This window comes from Podarcis pityusensis, assembly GCF_964106645.2.
Source record: "Podarcis pityusensis genome assembly, chromosome: 3".
Lineage (NCBI taxonomy): Eukaryota > Metazoa > Chordata > Lepidosauria > Squamata > Lacertidae > Podarcis > Podarcis pityusensis.
Window position 1 is genome coordinate 69,406,498 of NC_138026.1, and position 24,652 is coordinate 69,431,149.

At 40.2% G+C, this 24,652-nt stretch overlaps 1 protein-coding gene across 14 annotated transcripts in view; it reads left to right on the forward strand.

Annotated features, from left to right (window-relative positions):
• The window catches only part of SYTL3 (synaptotagmin like 3), a 37,729-nt gene that overhangs the window by 3,929 nt on the left and 9,148 nt on the right, over nt 1-24,652 (forward strand). For 10 of the 14 annotated variants that reach the window (XM_081000033.1, XM_081000040.1, XM_081000034.1 and 7 more), the window contains 13 exons: nt 1,902-2,374; nt 3,155-3,364; nt 4,316-4,380; nt 7,352-7,406; nt 10,544-10,610; nt 11,733-11,805; nt 15,360-15,487; nt 16,015-16,152; nt 16,692-16,870; nt 19,256-19,358; nt 21,524-21,694; nt 22,265-22,391; nt 23,365-23,473. In XM_081000033.1, the coding sequence (XP_080856159.1) occupies nt 2,265-2,374; nt 3,155-3,364; nt 4,316-4,380; nt 7,352-7,406; nt 10,544-10,610; nt 11,733-11,805; nt 15,360-15,487; nt 16,015-16,152; nt 16,692-16,870; nt 19,256-19,358; nt 21,524-21,694; nt 22,265-22,391; nt 23,365-23,473 (1,535 nt within the window). In that variant the 5' untranslated portion in view covers nt 1,902-2,264. The remainder of the gene's footprint in view (nt 1-1,901; nt 2,375-3,154; nt 3,365-4,315; nt 4,381-7,351; nt 7,407-10,543; nt 10,611-11,732; nt 11,806-15,359; nt 15,488-16,014; nt 16,153-16,691; nt 16,871-19,255; nt 19,359-21,523; nt 21,695-22,264; nt 22,392-23,364; nt 23,474-24,652) is intronic. The other 4 variants (XM_081000039.1, XM_081000031.1, XM_081000030.1 and 1 more) reach the window with 2 other exon arrangements.

Here is a 24,652-nt window from a genome sequence, read left to right on the forward strand (position 1 = left end):
CATAGCATGGACTAATGTATTGTGCAACTTTGATTCCTTCCTCTGTGCTGTATATTTAGCTCTCTAACACTGCACACCCCAAACCTTGTACCCCAAACGAGTAACCCCGTTCATGTGTATGTGTCTATAGTAAGTAGCTTATTGTTCCACACTGTATCTTCTGGTGTGTCCAAGATAGGCAATTTTTCTGTGTTAAGCCCAATAAACATCTCAGAGAAGGATATATGACACTGGGATCTTTCATGAAGGCCATGCTTTCTAAATGCTAAGTTTTTGGATTTGTAGTATGTCGTCTTATAATAAGCTGTGCATAGGATCAATGTGTGTAATGCGTTCTGAACTTTTTATTGATCCTTTGAACAGCTTATTTATTATATAAAATCATACTACAACTATAATTCCAGTGACTTTACATTTAGGTGTAATTAGACAGAGACACAATTCCATCAGAGTTAGTCCTTCACCAACTTTTCATCTTATGTTGTGTGTGAATGTCTTGCTTGCTTACACAGTAATTGCAATACATTGTCATGGTTAAGCATGTGGTCCTGAACCCAATTGTTTTTGATGGTGCAGCAAATGGTAGAATATTTGCTTAATTTTGCAACATGTTTTAATATGCTTTTTTGACATTGGGAGTAAACTGATATCCCCCTCCCAACTGCAGAAAGTAAGTGATCTGCCTTGTTTGGTCCTCAGTGCCAGCATCAATCAAGGCACGGAACTATCTAGTTTAAATTAACTTGCATAGAGGCAGGGCCATAATCTGCTTTTGTCAGACTCAATGCACCTGATCCCTCCCACATCCTACCCCTAAATTCTTGTGCCTCCTCTGACTTTTTAAGGAAGAACTCCCTACAAAGACCTTAAACAATAGCAGAATATCAGGTGAGTGGCCTTTCAGTCAGTTGCAATCTATTTTTCATTCATTTGGGGCAGGTGAGAGTGGGGCACAGGCTCTCCAAAATCCATTCACAACTGCCTTAGGCTCTTGTTTAAAGTCCTTCTGGTTTTTGATTGTGTCATCTATATGTCCATATGAGTTTTCCTGTTCATTTTGTGTCTGCACAAAGTGAAACCATAAGCTGGTATTGGTGCATAATGCCTGAAACATCTTCTAGATTTGTGAGGGATGTGTGTTGTCTCAGTGATAAACCACACTGTTTTTTGCAAGACCTTTTTATCTGCCTCAACAGACACAAACTAGACATGATTCAAATGGCAGGCCCATTAGCTATTAAAGCCTATAAATATTTGATTCATAGTAAAGACTTACTTTAGAACATCTCGCCTTCACACCATACTAGTTTTACTTCCATGGGATAAAAGGTTCAACAGCTAGCAGACAGAGGGCATCGTATTCCAATTAAGGCACATTTATCTTTGTGGTTGACTAGGAGGCAATCAACTGAATTTTTTCATGACACCTTTTATTATTTGGATTATTGTTATTCTCATTTTTCATTATCTTTTGCACAATCCACATAAGCAAAATAGCTTTTATACAGGCCTTTTTACACCAGGGTAAGTAACATGCTGATGGGCAATGGTGCTTATTGTAATGAGGCTGTTTGAAAGATGATGAATCATATTTCATAGCTCAACTGTGGCTCAAGCATACAATGAAATGATATGCTGACAGGATGTGGCTTTTTTTTTCCAGGAAAAGTAGGAGATAGTGATCTACTGCAGAATAAGAAAGGAGAAGTACCGTAGGTTGTTCTTTTTTCTGCATTCCTAAGAAATGCAATCCTAATTTCCTAATAGGAAATTTGTGAATTTAAAGCAATGGAGGTGGAGTTTCTCCCCCTTATACTTGCTGCTGCCTATCAGCTTGAATCATACCCCAATTTTCTTTGCAGAATGGTGGATCTAAGCCAAACCTCTCTCGTTTTTATCAGTTTAGAAACTACCAGCAGCAAATTGGGAGCCTGAAGTCATTTTATTTATACAAGACGATAAACTGCCTTCATCCAGCAAAGAAAGTGCCTTCAGCAGGTGATGAGACTGAAAATTATGGTGTATATGGAAAAGGATTCTTTTCCTCTCCCTTCCACCTTATGACACAATTCAATTGTATCTCTGATGAAAGATGTATGCAAGCAGTTAAAGGGACTCATAGATCTTTTGGTTGCTGAACCCTGCCCCTAGCTTTAAGCTCCAACTTTCCTTGGTGGGGGTGCTGAAGAAGATTAAAATTCTTTAAAAAACAAAACAAACAGACAGACAAACAAACAAAAACCTTATAAGAATCAGAAGAGAAAATGACTCAGGAACTTGACCTCAGTGTACTAAAGGGATTGGAACGACAAGTTGTTTTAGATGTCCTGAACCGTGATGAGATGTTGAGGAAGGTGGACGAAGAACGAATAAGGTATGTGGCCATTTTGGAATACAGCGTGCCATTGCATCTCCCTGTTTTATTTACTTCTTTTCATCTATTCTTTGCTAAAGTCTTTTTCTCAGCTTCTTTGTTAGACCATTATGGTGCTTAACTTCTAGATTACAGTAAATACTTTGCAGGAAGAAATTTATTGAATGGCTTTGTCATGACTATTCTTAGAATAGTTTTGTATATTCCCTACTCCTTGCACTAAGGGTGTTTTCAGATGGGTGATTATTGTGCATACTCCTCATGCATGCAGCTCCCCCCCCCCCCAGCATTCATATGATGCTGGCATTAAAATGTGAGCCTATATTCCAGTCTAATCCAGATGTATCTTTTACAGCAAGCACATAAAGTCGACCTGCTAGAGTTTTTCCAAGTTCCTGCCAAGGGCTCTTAGCAAGATTTGTAAAGCAATTATGATGTTTCAGTATGGTAGGAAGGTTCACTAGTAAATTCCTCCAACCCCCTTTTTAAAATTAAGGTGGTTATCTAGGAAAGCAACACAGAAGGAAGTCCCACTCATTCATCTCCATAGGTCAGCCAGTTATTTCAGCATGGTATTATATTGTTTAAATGTGGTGGAAGGTGAAATTACAGTTAACCTCTTGTTTTTGGTTTACATTGGCTATTCGAATTAAGCGTATTATTAATGAAAGTGAATTCATCCAGCTACTTAGAGACTGCAGTGTGAATAATTGTTCATTTTTTTCACTCCCACCTGATAAAATGTTTGCATATTCTTTGTTTTTTTCTGGCTGAGAACAGGAAACTGAAGCTGCAGCTGCAGGAACTTCGATGGAAAGGGACAAAAAACACAAACCTGGAATATAAGTCTTGTGCCCGCTGTCAGAAACCTCTTGGAGTGCTAATCAACAGAGGTGCAGTGTGCAATGGGTGCAGTCACCAAGTATGCTCCAGATGTCGCATCACTTTGAATCGCTACCTGTGGAAATGCACTGTCTGCTACGCTCATGAGTGAGAAATTCTAGAGAAATTGCTCAGTAATATTTGCATTGTGGGTGTTTATGCCTTAGTTGCATTGGTCATGAGGATCAGGTCTGTAGGAATTTCACAGCAGCCCTCTGCTGTCAATGAAGAAGGAGACAGAGGCAGCATATACTTTGGTGGGGAGTAGGACAGTGTGGTCCAATGCCCGGCCAGAGGACCACATGCAGCCCTCAAGGGCTTTTTTGGAGGCCCTTGGCAACATTTCACACACATACATACACACACACACACACTCACACACACCACAGCAGCCCTCCCACTACCTTCCAAAAGCTGGGTAAGCAAAGTGCTGGGCTTTGGGAAGGAGACCTGAGGGCTCTGTCAGGGTCCTAGAGCCCTCTCTCCACCTTCCCAAAGCTTAGTTAGCGCTTCCCCAGCTTTGGGAAGGAGGCGGGAGGGCTTTAGAACTCTGCCAGAGTCTTATATCCTTCCCAAAGCCCGGCCCCAGCACCTCACTTATCCAGGTTTGGGAAGGTAGTGGAAGGGCTAGGTAGGGGGGCATCAAATTTTGGGCTCACCTCCCCCCTCCGTGCGACAAGGCAGTGTCTAAGGAGGTTCACACAGCGGGCACACTGGCAATATTGCTGTGGAATTAACACACAACACTTGGTAGTCAGAGCCATGGGACTCCTTTGCATGCACCTTCAGTAGGATGGGAGTTTCTTTCCTGTAATGTAGTGTATATTTGAAGACTTAATTAAAAAATGAAATGAAAATGAAAGCTAAGATTCTCAGGAAGTTGAATTCTATGCCCAGTACCAAATTCTATGGGTTTTCTATTCTTGTGCATAGTCTGGAATGTCCTTCTGGGTTATGTAACAGTTGAGGTTCCAACGCGGTAATGATGGAGTTTTTGTGATGAGCCTACAGGTGATTTTCAAAATCCTTCAGTAAAAGGTTCAAATATTTGTTTTGCAGGGAACTTAAAGTGAAAGCAGGCGAGTGGTTCTTTGAGCAGCGATCAAAGAAATTTCCAGTTGAAGGTAATGCTTTTAAAAAGTAGCAGGAAGCTACACTATTAAATGCAAGATAAATTGATGGTCTGTTATTTTTATTTCACATTTTGTTCTCTTAGCAAGATCTGTATAATCTGAAATAAGTAATAGTAAGTAAGTAAGTAAATAAATAAGTAAGTAAATATATGAGCACATAACAGTAACCTTTGGCTACAATGTAGAAGTATTTAGGTGCTAGGCATTAATGTTCCTCTTCAACCAGGCCTGAGGCTGATTAGCATCTGATACCCTTTTAGATGTGTTGTGGGAGTGAAGGGGTTATTTATTATGTATTTTGTGTTTTTTATCTTGTATTTTTGTGTTGTGAACTGCCTTGGGCTCTATGGATGAAGGGCATTATACAAATTTAATATAAAAATAATTTTAACTAAGTACAATGCACTCTAGGCAAAGGACCACTGACCATTAAGTCCAGTCGTGACTGACTCAGGGGTTGCAGCACTCATCTTGCTTTATTGACCGAGGGAGCCGGCGTACAGCTTCCAGGTCATGTGGCCAGCATGACTAAGCCACTTCTGGCGAACCAGAGCAGCACATGGAAATGCCGTTTACCTTCCTGCCGGAGCAGTACCTATTTATCTACTTGCACTTGACGTGCTTTCAGACTGCTAGGTTGGCAGGAGCAGGGACCGAGCAACAGGAGCTCACCCCGTCGCAGGGATTCGAACCGCCGACCTTCTGATTGGCAAGTCCTAGGCTCTGTGGTTTAACCCACAGCGCCACCCGTGTCCCTTACAATGCACTCTACCCTGGCTGTAAACTCTTACTAAGAATAACTGTTTCTTTTGAACTGATACTGATGCTGTGTTAAATTACAGATTCAGATACTACTCCCTCTTGGTTTTTTGTTGTATTAATGAGTCCTGAAGCGGTTAATTATTATATATATTATTAGTGCCATTTTAAAAATGATTTGTTATGGACTTACAACAGAAAGTTCATCTGCCCATATGTCAACATTTTGTAGAATTCAAATGAAACCGTTAAACAGCCTCACCAATAGTTTTGCACAGAGAGATGTTGCTTTCTTTGCCCTAGACTAGAGAATGAGACAGAAATGTATAGAAAAGAAAATATGAGATCATTTTACTGGAATTTTTTTCTATTGGTGAAAGACAGTCTGAGTGCTTGGCTGGTAACTATAATTTGAAAGCATGCTGAAGCTGATCCAGTTAAAATCTGCAGTCCTGCACATGCTTGGGTTGCATAAATCAATAGAAGTCAGTGGAATTCAAACTGGCTTGTTTGGGTGCAGGATTACAGCCAAAGGAATAAATGTTCCCATTTTGTGACTCTCTTGGAGCAGGAATAAATTAACAGTGATGAACCAAAATTATAGCTGTTGTTCTCTGTTAATTGCCTCTGTGACCAATCAGTCCATGGTAATTCCTTCAAAGACAACACAAACTTATGACATAAGTGGCACAATATTTCAACAGGAAACTTTAGAAACTAGTACTGTCAGTTAGACGTTGTTGTTGACTGAATTGGATGTGGGATCTTCTGCACACAAAGCATGCAGCCCCTCAGTCTGCTTTGGAGGGTCTCTCAATTATATGGAACAGATTTTGAGTTAGTGGGGGCTACAGAGGAGAGGAGTGGGAAGTTCATTTGCACAAGTGGAACAGATCAGCACTGGGTACAACCTGTAAGAACACGTGCACAGTCTGCTTGTTTCTCATTTCATTTCTTTAATGGCCTCCAACCTATGCTGGCACATGAGGAAGGGCAGGAAGTGGCCTTTAGACATAAGATAGTGAATTAAGAGCAGCGGCATGCTTGCAACAGGGTTCTTGTAAAATATGCAACCACTTCCCTATTTGCTGGCATAACGTGGCCTGAAATATCAGGCAGTCATTGTGAGAAAATATTTTTTATCAACAATTTTGTTGATTGAGCCAGAGACTTACTTTATACAGTGTTAATAATTGATCTATTGCAGAATTATTATCTTTGTAAGTAGCTGTAAAAGCATATTGAGATTAATGCATATTGAGATTAATGAGATTAATATTATATATATATATATATATATATATATATATATATATATATGCGCACAGGGCATTGATATATATATATATATTGCTCTGTGCAATTCATCATTTGTTACATGTGATTGATGACAGAAGGATTGCTTGCTCTTAGTTGATTGTCCACCATTTTATAAGCAGAAAGATTATTTTGGTACTTAGTTATACAGGTTGGGTGATAGCCAATGAAGTCATACTCTTAGTAGATCGATTAAAATCAACAAACCTAAGCCCATTTATTTCAACAGGCCTACATGTCCCTCCCCCCCTTATGTGGGAGTTACGTTGCTGCACACAAATGAAATTGTATAATGACAGGGCGTTTTCAGAGGTGCTTCCCTGTTTGTGGCATACGCTCCCTAGTGAGGTGCATCTTTTTCTGTCAGTGTTAGCTTTCAGGAGGAATTTGAAGACATTCTTGTTTACTCAGGCATTTTGCAGGTGAAGAATACTGTTTCTGGCAACCCAGAGATCATTGAATGAAATAATAATTTTAATTGCAACTATTTTAGAATGATTTCCCTGTTTTAGAATCCTTTTTTAAAATTGCAGATGTGTTTGCCACCCTGGGCTCCTTTGGGAGGAAGGGTGGAATGTAAATTCAATGAATCAATTAAATTTTAAAAATATTGTTGTGCTGCTTGTATTACTGAACTTTTCAGCTGTAATTTAAGTTTCTACCATCCGTTATTGTACATTGCTTGAATCAATACCAATAACTAAATGTAAAACTACATTTTTCTAAATGGTCACAGAATCTCTTGAGCACTTTTAAGGGTTGGCGAAATTGAAGTATATTGACAACAATAAATGACAGAAAATTGTGACAAAGAACTGGTTTGTGAATAGAATATTATTGCTAGCAAATGACCTTGATGGGGTTTTTTCCCCCTCTTGCTTCACAGGTAGATATGAAACTGCTGGGGCAAAGCTCTTGGACTCTTATCAAGCACTACTAAGGTAAGGACAAGAAGGTGAGCTTGTCCTAGAGAGGCGGATGCAGTACAAGGAGTGTATTGTGCAGTACAGAATAATCTGCCCCCTGAAGCTACCTGCAGATGCCAAGGTTTAATTTTAACAGCTTGCAATAGAACAAGCAGAAATCTAAAACTTATTTTGGTGCTTTTGCTGTGCTTTTAAAACAAGTTAGCATAGTACAAAACCTAGTAGGGACTGAGTATTGTAGTGGTTAGTGTATTGGATTAGGACCTGGTAAGCCAAGGTTCAAATCCCCATTCAGCCATGAATCTCGCTGTGTGACCTTAGGGCAGTCACAGTCTCTCAACCTAGCCTGCCTCACAGGGTTGTTGTGAAGATAAAATGGGGAGTGGAAGGACCATGAATGTCTTCTTGGAAGAAAAGTGGGGTATAAAAGTAATAATAACAGCAAGACTGTCACCAACAATGACATTTCCATGTCAAGTTAGTTACTTAGTTGGTCTCTAAGGTGCTACTGGAAGGAATTTTATTTATTTATTTAATTTTATTTTATTCCCTTGTCAAGTTCTCTACCTGCTGCCTGTAATGTCTCATACAACTTATCCCGTGTCTTGTTGTCATTACTTGGTTTGTTTCCCTGCCACTCTCATTAGTAGGCAATTATGCGGCAGAATCACTTGTTTCTGTTAGGTCATATAAGGCAAGTTGCACTAGATGTTATGGAGGAAGAAGAGGGACCTTAGTGCAGGGCTGCCATTTTCGGTGGTAGCCCCCATGTTTTTCGTAGCATGTAGTTCCACGCTTCAGATCAGTCAGCTTGTGCTCCATTTGGGTGTATGTTCATCAAAGTCCCACTGTACAAGCAAGCCAAGTACTGTCATGGAGGCTGTGATATTTATTGAGATGCTAGTGAAGCAGCAGTCAGTTTTTCGATAGGTAGCAAAGGATCTCTTGCAGCATCTCAGAAGATATGTGACGGAAGGCCCAGATCACGAGCAGCCGCTGACAATTCAAAACTTGTGTGCAACACTGCAAAGATTATGGGAGGCATCTATTGGATCACACACCAGTGGTTTGGGACAGCAAAATGTCCTGGTTACATTCTCGTTGCTTTCTATGATTTTTTTTAGGGGGTCTCAGAGTGAGAGTTTTGTTCAGTGGGACAGGCAAGCCTGTTATATGGGATCTCTTTAGCTACAGTGGTGTAGTCAATCCTGTATCTAATATAGCAGGCCTGTCCAACCGGTTAATCGCGATCTACCAGTCGATCACGGGCTGTCCCTGGTTGAACCTTGTTGATCGCATGATCTCCAGCGATTGACCAAAAAAACCCCAACTCAACAACTCTGATCTCTCTCCCTAAATCCTGGGGAAGACCAGCATGGAATTATGCCAGCTTTCCTTTGATCCTAGTAGGCTTGTGAGAAAATTACATCCATGCCCATCCAAAGCTCTGCCTCCCTCAATATTGCAGTACAGCCAGATACCGCTATGTGGCACTGTGGTATGGCTTCTTGGGGTGATCACATGGGGAACTGCAGTGCTCACAGTATGGTGGAGCAGGGATTCCCACCCCCACCTGCGCTGCTAGCTGTGACCTCACACATTAGTATGGTGGCCCTTAACCCTGAGACAGATTAAGTGGTTTGTTAATTTTCAGTAAAATCTTGCTCAATGCCTTGCTCTGCTGAAAGAGTAAAGGTTAAAAGTAAATACCAAGACTGTCGGGAATGTGACAGACAAGCAGCAAATATGTTGTAGGGGGAATTCTTATTGAATGTTTTAAGTTAAGCATTAAGGCTGAAAAGTCACTTCTCAGCAAAATGCTTAACTCTGCATGTAACTTAGGCCCTTAGTTGATGGTAAATATCACAGGATCTGCCTTAGTTTCTCCTGAAGAAATATTTGGTAGATTCCCTTTCCCACTATTTTCAAAAGATTTCATGATACAACATAAAGCAAAACCTTTTTTTATTATTCAATGTAATACAAAATAATCAAAAGAGTAATCGGTATTACAGTTAGTAATAGCACAATAACAGAAGAATAAAGTGGCTTAAATGTTTATTTGCACCATTTTTTCCCTTATAGAGTAAAATAAAATTCTTACTTACATTTTAGTACACTGTTGTACAATGTCAACATTTTCTACAGCAACATATAATTTATCTGACTTCCCAATATCCTTGATTTTCTTGTAAAGTAATAAGACATTGGATTCTATCTGTATAATATTTCAGGGGATTTTTCCTTATTTTTCAATGTTGTTAATCTCAGAATGTTAGTTGTTCCCACAACTTCCTAATAAAATTTGCTTTGCTCAGTTTCGGGGTATTTTTCCATGATTTAGCCTACAGAATTTGTTCCAATGTCAAAATATACAGAACCTGCATCCAATACTGTGATGGTATACTTCATTTCACAGTCAATAGATGCAGCAGATTATCTAACGGATCTTATCTGTTTTGGAGGTTAAGCTGAGAGGGATTTGTAGTATGACAAGTTTTGTCACCTCCGATATGAAATTCATTTTCTAGGAATGTCTGCCATTCCCCTGGTTATTTTCCTTTCATATTTAACCTCTACAATTATTTATTACCATGGTTTTTATTATTCTATTAAATGATCAACACAATGATAAGATAGTGTGCTTACAAATGCGAGTTACTGTCCTTTCATATTCCACCTAATTTATAAATAAATATATTCCAGCATTATTAAATATAAACCATAAACCATATAAGTATAAATTTAAATGCCAATAAGTATTGTTTAAACATTGTTAAAGAAATACTACTGTTACCTACTGTAGTAACCTTTAAAGCATCCAATTACTTCTAACATAATCTGCTTTCTGTTTTATACATGTAAACAATTGATTAATTTTGCAGCCATCTCTGTTCCCTAAAATAAACTTATTTACCCTTTACATTAAATATAACATTGTTGGTCTCTAATGTCTAGTGCTGTTCTGCTTTGATTGATTTTTGTGATTATTTTTATGCTATTATATTTTTATTGATTTTTTTGGGTGATTGATCTCTTTGAAATGGTGGTTGATTGGTTTTAAAATGGAGTATAGGAGATATAGCGAATACAGTATGTCAGAAATGAACTTACATCTTTATGGTAAAATTCTGTTCTCCTTAAATTCTCAGTAACATATCAGTGGTTCCTCCAACTCCCCCTCCATTTGCTGAATCCACAAGCGAACATAATACAGTGGTAATGTATACTTCTATCTTTCAATTCAATGTGGCATCACATCTTTTAGCACAATTATTCCCTTTTAGCACATTTTCTTTTAATTTTTGTTTTCCTGACAGACTTGTGCCATTGAGTGCATTTTATGTTTTTCAGAGTGCAGTCTTAAACGCACTTACCTAGCAGTAAGCGCCACTGAACTCGTTTGTTAGTTTTCTAGATAAATATGAATGTTTTTGAAATAGGGATGATTGAAGAAGGTTGACTCGGTCCTATTGTATACCAGTGGCAAGCAGCAGAAGACTGGCTGAATGGCTGTTAAGGCTGCAATCCTATATTGTCTCACTTGGACGTAAACACCATTGAATTCAGTGGGACTTGTTTTTTAATGGGCCCATATAGGATTGCAATACAGATTACTTTTGTTTCTTTATAAGCCACCAGGATGCGTCTTGCACCAGATTGCATACCTTTCAGCAACTGGTAAAGATATACTTCTTTACCCAGGCATTTGGGTGGGTGCATTGTTTTTCCCCTCCTGCTGTATTGCTGTTTTTGCCATTCAGGGGATTGTGTCAGTTTTTGTGGTCCTTTAACTTATTGATTTTAACAAAAGCTGTATATTGTTTTAAAATGTGGTATCTTATGTAATTTGCCATGGGACCATTCAGTGAAGGGCAGGCTATATGTACAAATAAGTAAATATATCAATAAATTACTGCCCCAGCAATCAGAGTAGAAGTTCAATAAGTGTCAAATAATATCTTCTCAGGGTTTCCCATACTGAATCTTGGACCTTCTGCGTGCAAAGCAGATGATCTACCACAGAGCTGCAGCTCTTCACCTAAATATGTTCCATTTGATAAGCTACTTGCTTTTATTTGTAACATCATTACAGCATATTTGTGCTGTGATAGATAGAAAAGGATTGAATTGACCTGTGTGTCCTTTTTGCAAACACAGACAGCTCAAGTCATGCCAAAACATTTCCCTTAATTGCTTAGCTACGGATATGATAGCTCTATTTGCACACATGCACTTTTTTTTTTGGTAGGCTTCTAAGAGCATGTGACTTGAGAAGCCTTGAAAACACAACTCCTTCTTTTATCACTTTTATCTTTTTATTTTCACCCTGTATTGCAGGAACTTGACCAGACTAAAAGTTTCCACAGGTCTATGGAAAATCTGTTTCTGACATTTACATCACATATAAAAAGTAAGTGTTCTTAAGGACTTTGCTATTCTAAAGCAAGCAGCAGAATGTTTCAACTTGAGAGGATGGGTCAGGCCATTTAATGGAAAGCAGAGGGGAGAATTCAACCTCTTCTAAGTAGAGGTGTTGGTGGTTTTTTCTTCAGGGTCCACGAAGGGAAGCAGCTCCCCATGTCAAAATTTTGAAAATAACAGGCACACTTGCTTCTGATTCCAGTACTACTTTTTAGTCTTACATTGTGATCCTCCCACATTGTGTTTGGAACATGCTGGCTATTTTTTAATTGCTTAAGGTGCAGCTTGTTTATTTATGCTCTGAAGTATTCATTCAGCACCATAATTTTAGTGAAAATAACAATGAGGTTTTCAAAAGTTGAAAACTGTTCCAGGGAACATTATTTGGTGTCAGCATGGACGCCAGTCAATTGCTACTGTATATAGCCAGCTTCTGCTGCAAGCCTGCAAAAGTGATTTACAGTGGTGCCTCGCAAGACGAAATTAATCTGTTCCGCGAGAGTCTTCGTCTAGCGGTTTTTTCGTCTTGCGAAGCAACCCTATTAGCGGCTTAACGGATTAGCGCTATTAGCGGTTTAGCGGCTATTAAAGGCTTAAAGGCTTAGCGGATTAGCTGCTAAAAGGCTATTAAAGGCTATTAAAGGCTTAGCAGGTTAGATAAAGGGGGCGAAAAGCGAAAAAAAAATCTCAAGACTTGCAAGACATTTTCGTCTTGCGAAGCAAGCCCATAGGGAAATTCGTCCTGCGAAGCAACTCAAAAACGGAAAACCCTTTCGTCTAGCGGGTTTTCCGTCTTGCGAGGCATTCGTCTTGCGGGGCACCACTGTACTTGAGTTCAGTCCTCAAGAATAGATTGCACATCTGACCCAAATACTCAGTTGATTTCAACTTCACTAGTAGAGCTAGTGAAGTGGTAAGCCTGTACCTTAAGTGTACAACATAATGTTGCAAGTTGGAGGCTGACATGATTGAATTCCTCTCCATAATTGAACCCCCCCCCCCAAAAAAAAAATGTATGCAGAAAGCTAAATACTGGGGAAATGGGTTCTTTCCTAGATTTCTTCATGGCTATTAACATGATGGCTGCATGGAATTTCCAGATTCAGAGGAACTATAGCTTGGAATACCAGTTTGTGGGAAGCAACAGCCAGAAAGAACTGTTGTTCTTAAACCCTGCATGTGAACTTACAAGAGGCATGTGGCCAGCAGGGTACTTCATTAGATGGGCCTGTGATTTGATCCAGCAGAGTTCTTTTGGTCCTGAAATGACATTTTTCTATGTATGTATGTGTACCCGCAAACACACACACACTGGAGGAGCATTTAATCACAATGTGAGAACTGGGCCTTAGTTGTGCCTAGTTATTGCTAGATTGCATACCAAGGCCACCACGGTTTTGGCTTAGTTTTAGCAGTTTGAAAGCATACCAGCGAGAGTAGATAAGTAGGTACTGCTGTGTCGGGAAGGTAAACAGTGTTTCTGTGCACTCTGGCTTCCATCATGGTGTCCTGTTGTGCCAGAAGCGGTTTAGTCATGCTGGCCACATGACCTGAAAAAGCTGTCTGCAGACAAATGCTGGCTCCCTCTGCCTGAAAGCAGAGATGAGTGCCACACCCCAAGGTCAAATTTGATTGGACTTAACAGTTTACCTTTACCTTACATTGCCTTTTGTACCTGGAAAGCTTTGTCCCACTTCATTTTCAGAAAAAATAAATAAATGGCCTTGTGCATACTCAGGAATAGGTGTGCAGGTACTGTACAACACACACACGCTTTGCATAAACCAAGAGGACCAGCTAGAACTCGGCCAACCCTTTCTGTTGCTGCATCTCTTACATGATAATGAAAAATTGATAATGAAGGACAAGCTGTTTTTCTTGGTGTGGGGTTTTGGGGTTTATTTTTTATTTATTGGTCAAGTAATCCAAGATAAACTTCTGGGGAACCCCAGGCTCTGTGGAACACAGGTTGAAAACCACTATGCAATGTGACCAGTGCTTTTTTCTGGGGGGACACAGGGGTACGCATACCCCTAAACATTTTGTGAATCTAGGTTTGGCCTCATTGAGGGGCAATATTTCAATATGAGTAGGAAAATGAGAGTACCCCTAAACATTTTCTTTAGAAAAACACTGAATGTGACCCATATGTATAACTACCCTATGTGTAACTTGAAAACTTACAGTAGGTACTACTGCAGTGTAATAACAGTTAGCATTATTCCTGTTTTCAGTACTCCAGACTTGTTGTGCATCAAAGTTGTCAGTAACAGAGAACCCCTTTCTTGGAAGGACTGTGTTCCACTGAAATGGGACTAACTTCTAGCTGTGTTGTGTTCAAAGCTGAGGTGACCTAATGTGATGTGTTCCAGCCAGTTTCTTCAAATGTAAATTCCAATGCTGTCCTGTAAATTAAGATTGCATATATGCCTCTCTAAGGCTGCATATATCCTGTATCTTAGCACATTCAAAGCCCATTTTTCTTCTCAAAGAATTCTGGACACTGTAAACTCACAGAATTACAATTCCCAGCAACCTTTAACAAACTACAGTGTCCAAAATTCTTTGAGGGGGGAAATGTGCCTTGAATGTGCTTGAAAGGTATAGCGCATACACAGCCTAAGAGCATGTCTGGAACAAGATTTCCCCTCCCTGCAATTTACATTTTTATTCATTGTTATAACAAATACAGGATCTTGCTGTAGAAAACAGATTGTTGGACATAATACACTTTCTGCTTTTACACTCATTGGTTTAGTTCTGTAATCAATTCTGCATTTTGTACTTCAGTATGTTTAAGCTCTTTTCCAGTATCACCCATGTTGGAAATGTCAACAGAGCATCAAACAATATCTGACCTTGTGTTTTTGTGGAGAGGCTCTAAGCAGAAGCTTTTATATGCTGCTCCACCAGCAGCTGCCCCTCAGCTTCAACCCACCTTATGGGCACAGACAGTGAATAATAACTAAACAGACATGTTTCATTTCCTACAGGAGATGATCAGATTTGATTTAACTGTTTGTGTGTCTCATGGGCCATTTACTGCAAGCAATGGGTAAACAAATATTGATTGTTATAAAGGGTAATGATGGAATGGTTTCATAAGTCAGACATGACTCAGAATTTCCTTTCTTTTGTGGACTTAAAAGTGCTCAAGGCCCTGTCTTCTGGTTTCAAAATGGCATGCAGTCTCTGAGATTCTTTGTGACAAGGACAGTATTATATACAATGAAATAATGTTATTCACCAATATGGGTCTAATCCTAGGGGAAATACGGGTATTGTACATTCCCAGTTTATGGCGATACTTTGATTTCTTTATTAGTAGGTTTATATCAGGTCTTGAAAACTTGACCCTTCCTTCACACCTCAATTTTGTGTGTGCATTGTATCATAAATATCAGCCATGCTTTCAGTTATGAATCTAATATTATCTTTTGCATAGTACAAAGTAGTGTACAAGACAATAGATGAACTTCATAAACAAACTGAGTATGTTTGATGGGTTTTTTATTTTTTTAATTCTCCTTTTATTAATTCTAGAAATATCAAAGTCCCAGAATGATATGACAGCCGAGAAAGGGTTGCTAACAACAGATTATGGGCAAACAATGGATCCAAAGAAGGAGAGGAGAAGCCTGTCTGACACTGCCATTGATATTTCATCCAGGGTATTCAGTTGGATATACATTCAGTATATTTTAAAGGACTGTTTACAAGCAATATACACACAGGGCTTAGCTTTCTGCACTTGAAAGTAAACTCCAAATTCTGCTCCTGTAAAACACAAAAGATTCTTTGAATGGAATAAAATACACATAGTTTCTCCTTTCTTGATTGTGATGATTTTTTGTTTTTAGTTCCATAAGCACATTTTTTGTATAATTGGGAATTACTTGTTTTACTTCCCTTCCCACCAATTCCCCCAAAGCTAGTGAATGTAAATCAGAAGAAATGTCCATGTGAACTGCAAGTTGCCCTATGAACTTTAATGGAGGGGTAACCATGGTTGTAAATGAATATCTTTGCAAATCTGTGTTCCTCCATTGAAGTGCATGGGGAAATCCTTTGAAATGGGAGAATACACTGCATGTGTGCATGTCTTGTACCTGCTGCAATTTGCTGGAGTGGGCAGGTATTTTCAGAGAACAGTTAATTGAGGAAGGTAATAGAAACCCATTAGTACATCTCTCTACAGGTAAATGATGCCCCAAGTCTTCAGCAGCTCGTAAGTGGAGATCAAGGTGTCAATGGAGTTGCTGCCAAAAGGAAATCCAGTGAAGAGCTAATTCCATCCAGTGCCATAAGTGACCTATTTTCTTCAGGAAAACTAAGTGTAAGTAGTGATCCTGTTTTCATCCTATATTCACTACGGAAGGAAATATGCAAACAGCTTAAGGGAAAAGTAACTCTTAACCAAAAACTCTGTGACCAAAAAACTCAGTTAAGGGGGGAAATTATAGAAAAAGAATTTAAGAAAGTTATAGATATTACACACACACACACACACACACACACACACTTCTTCCTTAACTCAGTTTTTTTGTCACTGTGTTAGATTGTAGAAGCTTAGCAATTCACTGCTTGTAATCTAACAGTGGAAAATTCACAGAGGAATGCAGTGATGTTCTATATTGGACAACATATTGCTTATCTTTGGGGAATTCCAGAAACACGAGGAATCTTATGATAAAGATGGCAGATGGATGGGGTACACATATAATAATAACAATAATAATAATAGTTGTTGTTATTAAAGAAATGAAGATGGTTGTAATATTTCAAGGCTCTTACAGTATCATGCACCGCCGTTAAGCCTATAGAGCAAGCGATTATGTCTTTTTACATTGTATTAATTCATTTTCTTCATTACAGGGTAGTTTATTCAGCATTAACAGCACTTGCACTGAGGCTGGCAACTTTGAGCAAGCTGATGTCAGCGGTGAGATAGAAGTTGCCATCAGATATCTCTTCAAATCTGGCATTTTAGAGGTATATATCAGAGCCTGCAAGAACTTGGCTTATGGAGAGGAGAAAAAGAAAAAATGCAATCCGTAAGTTTGTCTAGGCGTATCTTTCCAAAGCCTATGGCATGAAATTCTGATACAAGTAAAATTGGGGCTTGAAGCTTTGACTCCTGCAAACATCCCTCCCTCCTCCTTTAGAGTGGTTTTCAGTTTTCACATAAATGACTACCAAAAAGATGAGGTGGAATGACTGATAACTAAAGACTGTATGAAGGACAAGAGACAAAGTGGGTCATGTTTCAACCAAGAATATTTATGTTGGATGTTCAAACTTAAAAATTGCATTGGACAATGGAACCAGTCTGGGGAAATTGTTTGGTATAGACTTTTGTTGTGTGTTATGGCCATGTGTAAATTAAAAGAAAATAGGTAGATTATTTATATAGTTTACATAAAAGGGACACCATCTCGCTTTATTGGCTGAGGGAGCCAGCGTACAGCTTCCTTCTGGTGAACCAGAGCAGCGCACGGAAACGCCATTTACCTTCCCGCCGGAGCGGTACCTATTTATCTAATTGCACTTTGACGTGCTTTCGAATTGCTAGGTGGGCAGGAGCTGGAACTGAGCAACGGGAGTTCACCCCGTCATGGTGATTCGAACTGCCAACCTTCTGATCGGCAAGCCCTATTCTCTGTGGTTTAGACCACAGTGCCACACGTGTGCCTCACAGTTTACATACATACGTACATACATCCATCAAGCAAAAGGGAAAAACTATTTCCCCTGCTTCTTCAGAAACCAGAGAGGTTACGGTTCAATGCAGATATTTTAGTCACTTCTAGGTATGCTTGGATGTAGTTGCAGAAGTTTATTTCACTGCAGACTCTTACTGACCATCAGGGGGCTACAGGCTGTTGTAATGATTTTAAGAAGTGAAACTGTAGCAATTACTTCCAGGAAAATGGATTTTTATCAGGTAGAGTCTAGCCTGGACAAGTATCTTTGTGAGGATTGTTTAAGCCCAGAGAGCTTGAAAGCCCAGCCACAGACCTTTTTACTTGGGCATAAGTTCCACTGAGTTCCATGGAGTTTACTCCGGAATAAGTGCTTAAGATTCTGACTTTAATTGCAGGGTTGTAGTCATGTTGAATCTCAAGAGTCCTTTCTACTCTTTGACTATGCTAAAGCTAGGATTAAAGCAAGATGTTTCGCTTTTTAAGAAGCATGTGTGTAATGAGTAGCACTTGAGCTTCATGTTAAGGTCATCCTTTGAGCAGAATGGGGAAAGCATTCTGGGATTTCAAAACTGTCCTAACACTTTCCCAGGGTTTGGTGCTGAATCTGTTGCATTGCCAGGTGATCAAACTGGAGCCCTTCCAAATGGACTTGGTCTTCATACAGACCTACAGGCCATCAAGATGATCATAATGCAAGTGTGGATGGCCCTGAATAGGAGAAACAGAAACAAAAGGAAGTTAAATAAAATAACAACAGATTCAGAAATTGACTTTGCATTGCTGAGGGGAAATCTTTTTTTTTAAAAAAAACAAATCTGTAAGGGAGGGGGCAGGCTTAATAAAAGGTTTGTATGATAGTGCTGGGCTGAGTAATAGTGAGGAGTTCTGCACCTGCGCACTTAAAAAAAAGAAACTCAGAGCTCCTCCAGATCAGTGGTTTGTGGTGTGTGAATATATTCTGCAACATGGCACTGATGCAAAAAGATGTGTATTAGTGGTGACTTTATACTGGACTTTCCACACTTCGTTCCGCTTTATTAGTTAGAATCATAGAATTGTAGAGTTGGAAGGGACCACAAGGGTCATCTAGTTCAACTCCTTGCAATGCAGGAAACTTTTGCCCAATGTTGGGGTTGAACCCACAACCCTGAGATTAAGAGTCTCCTGCTGTACTGACTGAGTGTGATCCTGGGTGTGCATTATTGCCATTTAGAGGAGCCCTCTTACACTGTAGCTCAATGAAAGCAGGACAAAATAACAACCACTTTGGGTTATTTTGTGGTATGAAAAGTTACAGGATTTCAGCAGGAAACTATGGGGTGTACAAGACTGGAAATGAAGCAGTATGTCTGCCCCAAAACATTTGGCAGCATAAGCAGTATTAAAAGTTGGTTTGCATATAACTGCTCCAGTAGTATCATAGGCACAAATCATCATGGATGCACAAAAATTCCCTCAGTGGTAGCTGGGGGTAGTCTTCTGTTCTTCCTCAGGTGCAAAAGAAAACATTTTGAAGGCTCAAAAAATTTAATATTTATGGAACAGCTAGCTTGAGGGAATATATATTGATGTGTGCAGCTAACAATAAGCTGATAATATAGAAAGGCCTTGAATGCTGCAAAACATATATCAGTAAATGCTACAGAGATTAAGTAGTAGGAAGCACGTGGTTTCATTTCCTCCCCCTCTCCCTTTCCTCGGCTCTTAACTGCTGTTTCCATCTCTGATTGCAAGGTACATCAAGACTCGCTTGCTGCCTGATAAATCTTCTCAGAGTAAACGGAAGACCTCTGTGAAAAAGAACACATTGGATCCAACCTTCCAAGAAACATTAAAGGTACACTAAGCAACATTTATAATCCAGATTTCTACGTTCCCCACGCTCACCCTGCCTCTTCTGCACAGCTAAACTCCTGCTTTTAGTGGATCTAGAAGCAGAGCTTCCTGCGAAGGAGAGCTCAGTGGTGCTTAACTAAAAGATTTTATACACAAAATACCATGAAACCACATATAAAATTGGTAGCAGTCACCCAGTTAATGCATTTAAACAGCTCAGCAGTAGGTTAAAATAATCATTTGGCCCACAGTCCTCACCTGAATGCCTTTGTGAAGAGATTGTGAATCATATCTCCAAAAGAAGTTCCATTACTGAGGCATTGCCATGGAGAAGATCCTATCCTTTAGCTCTATACATGGGGCTGTGCCCATCAATGGGGCCATGAGAAGGGCCTTCCCTATATCTGGCCAAATAGGCAGATATAGGAGGAGGCTATCCTTTAAGTATTTGGGACCTAAATCAATATATGCTATTGTTAGTACAGTGGTGCCCCGCAAGACGAATGCCTCGCAAGACGGAAAACCCGCTAGACGAAAGGGTTTTCCGTTTTGGAGGTGCTTCGCAAAACGAATTTCCTATGTGCTTGCTTCGCAAGACGAAAATGTCTTGCGAGTTCCTGCGGGGTTTTTTTTCCTTTCCCCCCCCTTTTTCCCAAGCCGCTAAACCGCTTATCAGCTGATCGGCTAAGCCGCTTAACAGCTGATCGCTAAGCCGCTTATCAGCTGATACTTAAGCCGCTTAACAGCTGATCGCTAAGCCGCTTATCAGCTGATCCGCTAAGCCCGCTAAGCCGCTAATACTGTAGCGCTAATCCGCTAAACCGCTAATGGGTTTGCTTCGCAAGACGAAAAACCCGCAAGACGAAGAGACTCGCGGAACGGATTCTTTTCGTCTTGCGAGGCACCACTGTAACTTGAATTGAACCCAGTAGTGAATAGGCAACCAGCACAACTTCTGAAGGATAGGTGTAATATGATTTTGGCTGGTCATACCACAGCGTAGTCTAGTAGCAGCATTCTGCACTAGCTGCAGCTTCTGAATCATCTTCAATGATTGCACCATGTAGAGCACATTGCAGAAGTCTAACCTAGCAGTCACTAGAACATGGACCACTGTGTGGCTAAGCTATCTTGACCCAGGAAGGGGCGCTGCTGGTGAATTGGCCAGATTTGGCAATAGGCACTACTAGCCATGGAGGCCACTTGGGTCTCAAGTGACAAAGCTGGATTAAGACGTACCCCCAAGTTATGAACCTGCTTCTCCAGAAGGAGTTTAACAGCATCATGACAGGTTTATTCCCCAATTTCCCACCAAGAGTGCCTCCATCTTGTTGGGATTCACCTTCAGTTTATTGGCCTTCATCCAGCCCATTAGTACCTCCAGATACCAGCACAGCACTTGCACAGATTCACTGCATAGCTTGGATTGATTGAGCTTGGGTATCATCAGTATACTGATATATTTCCAATATATCAGAATCAGCCTCGCCTTTAAATAGCCCTATTAAAATAGCTGCCTGTCTTCTGAATTATGATGTGGCCAAAGCTATATAGACTGCACTTGAAAAATCCTAACCAAAACAAGGTTGTGTATTGTGCAAAGGACAACTATTTGCTTTTAAGAGCCTGAGCAAATGTCTCTTCTTTCAGACGTTAAAGGAAGTGAATCATGATTTGGATGGAATATTTATGAAGTTGAAAGGAATTAAAATCTATTGTGCCAGCTTCCTCTTTTCACAATGAATGTCTCAAACATTACTGTTTGGACTTGCTAACTTAAAAAAAAATATCCAACTGTTACATTAAAAGGAATTATGAAAAGTCAGTACCACTAGCTGTTGCTGTGATGCATCAGTGCAGTGTTTCAGGATACTCATCCTTATATCATAGAGGGAGGGAATTGTACTTGCTTTCTGAACTTTCAGAAGATATTTGCATGCTTTGATGCTGATTAAGTACACAGGCAGATTTCTTTTAAAACATTAACTGACTCACCAGGTGAGTAGACCACAATGGGTTGATCATACTGGAGCACAGCCCTCATTTATCTTTAATAGCTGTACAGAAGAGGGAATTCATTTGTTAATCTGGCAGATTTTAATGCTGCAACTTCATAAAAATATGTTAGTCTTATGCACTGCACTGTGGTACTTTTGATGCTTACAGTACAAGATTGAATACTCGCAGCTGGAAACTCGACAACTGCAAATATCTGTATGGCATGCTGGAACTTTTAGACATCGAGTATTCCTTGGAGAAGTGGTGATCCCATTTGAATCTTGGGATTTTGAAGACAGTTCAACTCAGTCATTCAGCTGGTATCAACTCAAAGCAAAGGTGACTCCAGCTTTATATTAGAGCTACATATTTTCCAGCAAATGCACGTGCGCACGCGCGCACACACGCACACACGCACACAGAGAGAGAGAGAGAGAGAGAGAGAGAAGTATGTTTGTATATGAATATACAGTGTATGCTTTTAATTCCCAACATTCTGATGCAAACTTACTTTGTCCACTATAATGAGATGGATAGTGTCATCAAAGGAATTGATTAAGTCATTAGACATTCACCCTGATAGCTGAGTCACCTCGAGTCACCTCCTAACCTGTCACTATATTTTTAACAAAAAGAAAATTATGGATCCGTGGTCTTGCCCTAGATGAAAGTTTAGCTGCTTATTCAATTTTATAGTATGGGGTCATTGAAATATGAGGTCAGTTATTCCTGTTAGTGTCTAATAACTGTGATTATTGCAGGTAAACTTTCAGGCTTGACCTGTTTTACCATTTGAGAATAATGTCACAACTGATTATATGAATTAATTATGAGAAGAGAGGAAAGGCACAGGGCAATCACAAGCTGTCAACTATGTTTGTGTGTATTCTTCTCTCAACTTCTGTATAGCCCGAAAAGCCTGGTGATAATGTACTCCAGTACAGTGGAGAACTTCTGGTGCGTGCAAAGCTGGATTCACCTTCCCTACGTAACAAGTTCCAATATGGTGAGCATGGGAAAGAAAATACAAAGCACCGTATGTATTAATTTTGCTATTAAAACTCTGTGTCAGCTTATGTAAAGTCCTCAAAAATGACATTCACTTGTTTAGGGATTTTTTGGGCCAGTGGACACATTTGGAATTTTAAGGAAAGTTTGTGGGCATTGGAGACAAAATGGCTCCTGTGGGGTGTGTGGCAAAACACAAAATGACTGTCATGGGGCACAGCAACAACATATATACTCAGCCCTCTGTCCCTGTGTCTTAGGTTTTTATCACACTAGGGATTTAGACTGCCAAATAACTCTTTCATAGTATTCACCGTTTGTGATGTGATGTGTATCAGTGTTGGTGATTCTATGGATTATGATGGAAGTCATTAGTCTTAATTCATCTCTGGCACAGGACTTGCCCTACTATCAGACAGAATAAGGCAACTGCCTAAAGTGGGTGATTCTGAGTGCTGTGTGTGGGTGCAGGGAACAATCCAAACCCTTGACTAGCAGTTGTAGGTCTCAATGAAGTAGCCTAGCCATCACTGTTTCACTGCTGGCACCGGAAGGTGGGTGGGGTCAGGAAAAATGCTATGCCAGCTCCCAGCTGGTACAGCAAAGAGACCCAGATCAGGACTGTTCCTGACAGCAGCAGGGCCCGCTCAAGATCCAGCAGATCCTGTGCCCACCCAGCCCGTCCCTTTCTCTCCACACTCCTGCAGCACTCTGCTTCTGGAATCTCCACTGTCTGCCATTTGGGAGGGCACATTGGAGTGTTCCTCACAGACAAAACTCTCCTGCCAGTGGTGGGGCTATATGAAAGGACACTTCCACTCCAAACCTCCCTCTAGCATGGCAGATTGGGGGTTTTGAGAGCTGTGTTAGTCTGTAAGACATTGTAGCATTTGGGTCTTCTTTTCATAATCTCCTTGCTCACAGTAATGGCAGCTGATAGCACCTAGACATTTTACCCTCAACACTGTGATAACTCTCTTCTGGTTTCTGCCCTCTTTCAGGGATGGAAGACAGAGCACATCCTGAGTACCAGCTTCAACTTCTAGTTCTTGGAGCCCGCAACTTGCCTATGCTAAGACCTGATGGCCTATTGAACGCATTTGTTAAAGGGTATGGTTTGCTATGCTGTTTAAAATGTAATTGTTTTATTATTTATCATGCATTAAACTTTTTGAAAGTTAGTTTAAGAGAAATCCTTATATGTAAAATCAGATAACTGTTAAGTGTGTGCAGCTTAACCTTATGCTCAACAAACTACTGGTACACCCTTTGCAATTCTTCTCATTTCAGTGGGAATAGTTAAGTATGGGGTTAAATATCTCCTGTCAAAATGATGGCGTTAAAGCTATTTAACTATAGCTGGATTGTAGACATTATCATCCGCATGGCAGAATATTTCTGGGCATCACAGAGTGAGCCCAAGATTGGTCCAATTCTGTGACTTGGGTTTAAAATGCAAAAAGATATAGTGACCATGGTGGTTAGCTTGTAGTTGACTTAGAAACATGACAGAGTTGGAGGAAGTAAAAATATGTACAAGATAAGAATGTAATATCAATTGGCAGCATCGCCTTCTCGCCAAAAAGGCCTTGGAGTGAAGATAAAGGTATAATCAAGGCTGAAATCTTCAGTTGGCTAGTAACTGTAAGTGATGCAAAATGTAGCTGCCTTCTTCCTGCAAAGAGAGTTGCCCGGAGCATGCAACTTCATTCTTCCAGAGGCTGGATTCCTTTCTAGTTGCAGGCATGTCAGTGTTGGAATTCTGCCTGGGTCAGAGGAATGTGCCACAAGCAGGCACCGGCAGATATTCCTGTCGACCTCCCCGCGTCTCCCAACCTCTGCTGATAAGCAGGCGAGGTCCGGCGATTCTTCTCAGATGTATGAGAGGAACACACCGTTCTTCCTCTCTCCCCTTTGGTGTCCCCAGGGAGGGGAAAGAAGCAGACAGAAAACTATTTACATCATTTATTTCTGCCTCTTACATCAGTACAGAGAATCATGTCTGCACTCAACAACAGCAAGAAGAAAACTCCTCCCAAGTACATCCAGTACGGGTCATATGACTCACACACACACTGAGCTAACATCCGGTGCTCAGTACAGAATGGACTGCCCCTTTGTTCCCATGGCAACAGTCACAAACATCCTGTCTGGCTTTCCAGCCACAAGCAGCTGGCTGAGCTGCTAGAGCCTTTGCTTGCTGCAGCATTGGTGCTTTATGGTAACATACTCCCCCTAAAGTATCAATGTGTGCTGCGAGCAAAGCGTCATCCAGAGAAGAAAACAAAC